Raw genomic sequence first — 6,886 nt, 5'->3', positions numbered from 1 at the left:
CACCCTACAGATAGTAATATGGGGGCTGATGACGCAGCCAGGAGCCCACCCTTCAGGTAGCAATATGGGGGCTGAGGACGCAGCCAGGAGCCCACCCTACAGGTAGTAATATGTGCGGGGCTGGAGACGCAGCCAGGAGCCCACCCTACAGGTAGTAATATGTGCAGGGCTGGAGACGCCGCCAGGAGCCCACCCTACAGATAGTAATATGGGGGCTGATGACGCAGCCAGGAGCCCACCCTTCAGGTAGCAATATGGGGGCTGAGGACGCAGCCAGGAGCCCACCCTACAGGTAGTAATATGTGCGGGGCTGGAGATGCAGCCAGGAGCCCACCCTACAGGTAGTAATATGGGGGCTGAGGACGCAGCCAGGAGCCCACCCTACAGGTAGTAATATGGGGGCTGAGGACGCAGCCAGGAGCCCACCCTACAGGTGGTATATGTGTGGGCTGAGGACGCAGCCAGGAGCCCACCCTACAGGTGGTATATGTGTGGGCTGAGGACGCAGCCGTGGACACAGCTCATATTGTACTTCCCAGGATTCTATTATTAGGAAGAGGACAATGATAACAGTATCACCCGGTCCATCACATGATGGACACCAGAAGGCGCCTGTGGGCCCCACTATAAAGCCATCTGCCATCATTACTGACCGGCCTCACCCTGGACCAGTGGGCACACTGGGGGACACACAGGTTGGAGACTTGGTGGAAATGACAGGTTTCAGCCGGTTACTGGGAGAATATTCGGAGAGCAGCCAATTTGATGACGTCATTCCATCGCTTGGGTACTGACATGAGGTATCAGTATGGGGGTCTTTGTTAGCAGACCACCATGTCCCCGGTCCGGGCGGATGGATGCTGCGGCGACTCCCTGTCTCTCTTTGTCCCTCACTCCGTTTGCTGGGTCGGGCGGATTACCTCATCCTATGACCGTGTGACCAATCACAGGCCAGTACTCACGGCGCTTGTACCAATGAAAACGGCTCCAGCCCTGTTTCCTTGACAACGCCGCTGTATATAACGGGCTGCTTTGGACCATGTGTAGCAGGTTCTCTTACACCGACCTCCTTAGAGTCGCACTGTAAGAAGGCATCCTTCTCCTCCTTCCTCTCGCCCTCCTCTCTGAAGCCCTCATCCCGCAAACATGGTAAGAAGACTGGGCTATGGGTGGGGCTGGTGTACTGACACTGGGCAGTGGGCTGATGGAGCTGATGTACTGGCAGGGGGTGATCGCATAGGGCGGCTCCCATTGTTCTCCCGCGGTAGGGAGGCAGTTGCCATGGTGACAGCGGTGATCGATGCAGGGACGCGTAGGACCAGCAGGGGAAGATGGCCCCTGTCCTGCGGCATTGGATGGCGCACCACGCCCCGGTCCTGCTCCCGGCACAGCTGCGCTCCCGTGGAAGCTGTCACCATTAACCCTTTGTAGTCAGGGCAGTGCCAGGCTGCCTGTAGCCGGATAGGACTCGTGGGGATTGTAGTAATGACTGCGGTCCATTATCTGCGTATGTGTGATGGCTCTGCGCTGCTGTGTGATGGCTCTGCGCTGCTGTGTGATGGCTCTGTGCTGCTGTGTGATGGCTCTGTGCTGCTGTGTGATGGAGGCTTTGTCACCCTTCCCCCACTGTTTCTCAGCCTGTCAGATCCTTCCATGTCTGCAGTCAGGGATGGCTGATGTAATGGTGTCCTGTTTGGATTTGGTATCCTGGTGACGTGGTGGACCCCCCTGGGAGGGAGCAGCTGCCATCCACCTTCTGGTGCTGCGGCAGTGGGTGTGGTGGGCTCATTGTTCCCATCATCCACCACAGTGTCAGCCTGGTGCTGGGCTGTGACTAGTATGAGGTGGTGCTGGGCTGTGACTAGTATGAGGCGGTGCTGGGCTGTGACTAGTGTGAGGCGGTGCTGGGCTGTGACTAGTGTGAGGCGGTGCTGGGCTGTGACTAGTATGAGGCGGTCCTGGGCTGTGACTAGTATGAGGCGGTGATGGGCTGTGACTAGTATGAGGCAGTGCTGGGCTGTGACTAGTGTGAGGCGGTGCTGGGCTGTGACTAGTATGAGGCGGTGATCGGCTGTGACTAGTATGAGGCGGTGATGGGCTGTGACTAGTATGAGGCGGTGCTGGGCCGTGACTAGTATGAGGCGGTGCTGGGCTGTGACTAGTATGAGGCAGTGCTGGGCTGTGACTACTATTAGGCAGTGCTGGGCTGTGACTAGTATGAGGCAGTGCTGGCCTGTGACTAGTATGAGGCGGTGATCGGCTGTGACTAGTATGAGGTGGTGATGGGCTGTGACTAGTATGAGGCAGTGCTGGGCTGTGACTACTATTAGGCAGTGCTGGGCTGTGACTAGTATGAGGCGGTGCTGGGCTGTGACTAGTATGAGGCGGTGCTGGGCTGTGACTAGTATGAGGCGGTGCTGGTCTGTGACTAGTATGAGGCGGTGCTGGGCTGTGACTAGTATGAGGCGGTGCTGGTCTGTGACTAGTATGAGGCGGTGCTGGGCTGTGACTAGTATGAGGCGGTGCTGGGCCGTGACTAGTATGAGGCGGTGCTGGTCTGTGACTAGTATGAGGCGGTGCTGGGCTGTGACTAGTATGAGGCGGTGCTGGGCTGTGACTATTATGAGGCGGTGCTGGGCTGTGACTAGTATGAGGCGGTGCTGGGCTGTGACTAGTATGAGGCGGTGACGGGCTGTGACTAGTGTGAGGCGGTGCTGGGCTGTGACTATTATGAGGCGGTGCTGGGCTGTGACTAGTATGAGGCGGTGCTGGGCCGTGACTAGTATGAGGCAGTGACGGGCCGTGACTAGTATGAGGCGGTGCTGGCTGTGACTAGTGGTCGGCTGGCATTCATCCTCCCCACAGCTCATCTCTAGTCTTTCCTTTTTCTGACATCTGTTTAGACATTCCCAGTAAAAACCAAGTGTGGTGTAAACACAATGGGACATTACAGGTTAGCAGCTGTTAAATCTGCCAAATATTGACAGGACACTAACCAGTGACAATCTGTTCTTTCCTCCCAGCGTGAGTGCATCTCTATCCATGTTGGACAGGCCGGTGTGCAGATCGGTAATGCCTGCTGGGAGCTCTACTGCCTGGAACATGGCATCCAGCCTGATGGGCAGATGCCCAGTGACAAGACCATCGGAGGAGGGGACGATTCCTTCAACACTTTCTTCAGTGAGACTGGAGCTGGCAAACATGTCCCTAGGGCTGTGTTTGTGGACCTGGAGCCCACAGTCATCGGTGAGCACAATCCACGAGCGAACTATAATGTCTAGCGATTGAATATATGATTGTATGTGGGGACCAGGTAACACGTCTCTATGCTGAGAAGTCACTAGATCCCAGTGTGAGTGTGCATTGAATGGCCACCCTGTGCTGCTACCAGTGGATGTAATTCTCTGCAGGGAACAGTATTGAAACTGGGAATGGGTTATGAAAAATAATATTTAGATGCAAAACATGATGTTTCCAGCAGTAAATACTGGAAGATACAGACCATAAAATATGGGACCACAATATTTAATTCCCTACGTTACTACAAGAATGTCCCCAGTGACAGCTGCAGGGGTCAATATATATTTTTTTGTGAATTGAGTAAATCTATTATTTTCTAACACATTATCATAGTAAAGCACAAAGACATAGCAGTGAATGTGCACATAATTGCAATGTGTCCATGGGCCCCTCTCTCAGCTGCACGGCAGTTACTAATATGCCCAACAGAAAGATGTGGGTGACATGACATAGGATTTATGGAAAATCTGATATCATGGATCAGTGGGAGTCTAAACACTGGGACTTGCACCGATTGACAGAATGAGAGATTTTATCCCACCAGCAGTGTACATGCTCAACCTCCTCTCCATTCATTCTGTGGGGCTGCCAAGCACTCAGCTTTTTCCAGGAACCCCATAAAGAATGAATGGTGCTTCGGTCAGTCATCCAACCTATCACTCTATTTTGTAATAGGGTTGCAAATTCCCCATTCTGAAGTTTGGTGCTGGTCCCAGTTGTTGGACATCCATGGATCAATAAATGATTACTTGTTCTGTGGATCAGTGATAGCTTGTTTTATCTGGACAACCTCTAACCATTTAGATGATGAGAGTGACATTTTGCATCATGTCCTGTGTCTTGTATGGTATCTGAACATCACATGTTCAAGCACCACTACAACATTTTTTCATTCCAGCACTGGAGTGGTGCCACTAACGTAAGGTCGTAACCTTAGTATTATACTTACTACCCACTATCTTCAGCTGTTCCTGGTTCCGCGCCTTGTGATTCCAACTTTATACTGACCGGAAGTCAGCTGTAACGGTCACAAGCTCTCAGTGTAAGTCTTCAAGATCTTTGCTATGGCTCTCATTGATTTACATTGAGTAGTGACTTCCGGATCACCCAGCAAACACTGGTACGAAACGGTGGGTCACAAAATGCTCCAGACCTTCCAGAGTGACGCCGATAACAGATGAAGATGGCGGCTGATAAGTATAAGACTAGGGACAGGGAACTTACATTAGTGGCACCACTCCAGTGGTGAAAAAAATAATGCTGGAGTGTTGTTCTCGGTCATGACATAAAAGCCAGATTGTTGATGTCCGCTGATTTCCTACATGAATATTCCATTGTTTTATTTTACACCATATTGTCAATTATTTGCAGATGAGGTGCGCACTGGTACATACCGACAGCTATTCCACCCAGAACAACTGATCACTGGAAAAGAAGATGCTGCCAACAACTATGCCCGTGGTCACTACACAATTGGCAAGGAAATCATTGATCTGGTGCTCGACAGAATCCGCAAGCTGGTGAGTGACTGTGTTGATGGTCTGAATATATAGCAGACACATTAAATATTTCTTATCGTAACATGCTGTGCCTCTTGTTTTCCACAGGCTGACCAGTGCACAGGTCTTCAGGGTTTCCTGGTTTTCCACAGCTTCGGTGGTGGCACTGGTTCTGGCTTCACCTCTCTGCTGATGGAACGTCTCTCTGTTGATTATGGAAAGAAGTCCAAGCTGGAGTTCTCCATCTACCCAGCTCCCCAAGTGTCCACCGCTGTTGTTGAGCCCTACAACTCCATCCTTACCACTCACACCACTCTTGAGCATTCTGACTGTGCTTTCATGGTGGACAATGAGGCCATCTATGACATCTGCCGTAGAAATCTAGATATTGAGCGCCCAACTTACACCAATCTTAACAGGCTGATAGGTCAGATAGTGTCCTCTATTACAGCTTCCCTCCGATTTGATGGAGCCCTAAATGTAGATCTGACAGAGTTTCAGACTAACTTGGTGCCCTATCCTCGTATCCACTTCCCTCTTGCCACCTATGCCCCAGTCATCTCTGCAGAGAAAGCCTACCATGAGCAGCTTTCTGTGGCTGAGATCACCAATGCTTGCTTTGAGCCAGCCAACCAGATGGTGAAATGTGACCCACGTCATGGTAAATACATGGCTTGCTGCCTGTTGTACCGTGGTGATGTGGTGCCCAAAGATGTTAATGCAGCTATTGCCACCATCAAGACCAAGCGTACCATCCAGTTTGTGGACTGGTGCCCAACTGGTTTTAAGGTTGGTATTAACTATCAGCCACCAACTGTGGTTCCAGGTGGGGATTTGGCCAAGGTCCAGCGTGCTGTGTGTATGCTGAGCAACACCACTGCTATTGCAGAAGCCTGGGCAAGACTGGACCATAAGTTTGATCTGATGTATGCCAAGCGTGCCTTTGTGCACTGGTATGTAGGTGAGGGTATGGAGGAGGGAGAGTTCTCCGAGGCCCGTGAGGACATGGCTGCTCTGGAGAAGGATTATGAGGAAGTTGGTGTCGACTCTGTGGAGGGAGAGGGCGAGGAGGAAGGAGAAGAATACTAAATGTCAAAACGGTGCTGCTTTTCACAGGGAACAATGTAACATCTGAGAAACATGCAAATCTCTTTGCGCAACCAGTTCGTTTCTGTGTAGCAACTTTATGTTCTGATGTATTTTTGCTGCATTTAACTGTCCTGGTCCAATACACTTGAAACACTTCATGACATCTCCATTGTGCTGGATTTGTCAATAAAACATTCCCTGTCTTAAATACATATTTGTGTGGTGCATTAATTCATATTACATTATGTTTCATTACATTTGTAGTTTTATGTTCTATAAAACACAGTTATATAGTGAACATTCAAACAAGCAGAAATGTAATTAATAATAATATAATTAAACCAAATGCAACCATCAATATTACTTGTAATAGATGGCATCTTAGGCCGGGGTCACACTTGCAAGAGAATCGGATCGATTTTGTAAATGACACTCGCATCACACTCTGATCACAGTTTAAGCCGAGTGTCAACTGAGTGTGATCCGCTTCTCTTGGATGAGAGAATCGCAGCACAGGTATGGAGAATAAGATTTCTGCATCTCCATCGTGTGAGTCTGCGGAAATCGGATTGCACTCGGTTGTGAGCTTCACAACCACTAACTGAAGCTGTAGCTTGTATTTCACATCAGCATTTGTAAGTCAAAACCAGGAGTGGGACAATCAGAGGAAAAGTCTAATAGAAACACGTCACCACTTCTGGATTTATCACCCACTCCTGGTTTTGGTGGATTCACTTTGAACTGTGCCGGTAAAGCTAAATAAGGTTGTAAAAGAATTGGCGTACATTTCTGGCACGCTACATCTGCAGGCCTATAAGTGTAAAATCTACAGAATAGAGACCTGCCCAAAATAAAAGAAATGCCGACATAACTCGCGATAGATGAGGTGACTCTTGCGGGGTTTTGCAGTGACCAGTCGGCAAAGCTCTAGGAGTTCACATCAAACGGATTCATGGACCCTATATATTCAACATATTATATGTCGGTCAACTTTTTTT

General features: G+C 49.9%; 1 protein-coding gene across 1 annotated transcript; it reads left to right on the top strand.

The window, feature by feature from the left end:
* The first annotated feature begins 991 nt into the window (after positions 1–991).
* TUBA1A (tubulin alpha 1a) lies at positions 992–6,100 on the top strand. Its single transcript, XM_077297483.1, has 4 exons — positions 992–1,149; positions 3,024–3,246; positions 4,672–4,820; positions 4,908–6,100. Exons 1-4 carry the CDS (start codon positions 1,147–1,149, stop codon positions 5,886–5,888), a joined length of 1,356 nt encoding a protein of 451 aa, XP_077153598.1. The 5' UTR covers positions 992–1,146; the 3' UTR covers positions 5,889–6,100.
* Positions 6,101–6,886: the final 786 nt, after the last annotated feature.

This window comes from Ranitomeya variabilis, chromosome 3, assembly GCF_051348905.1.
Source record: "Ranitomeya variabilis isolate aRanVar5 chromosome 3, aRanVar5.hap1, whole genome shotgun sequence".
In the NCBI taxonomy this organism is placed as follows: Eukaryota; Metazoa; Chordata; class Amphibia; order Anura; family Dendrobatidae; genus Ranitomeya; species Ranitomeya variabilis.
This window is presented reverse-complemented; position numbering and strand designations above follow the sequence as displayed.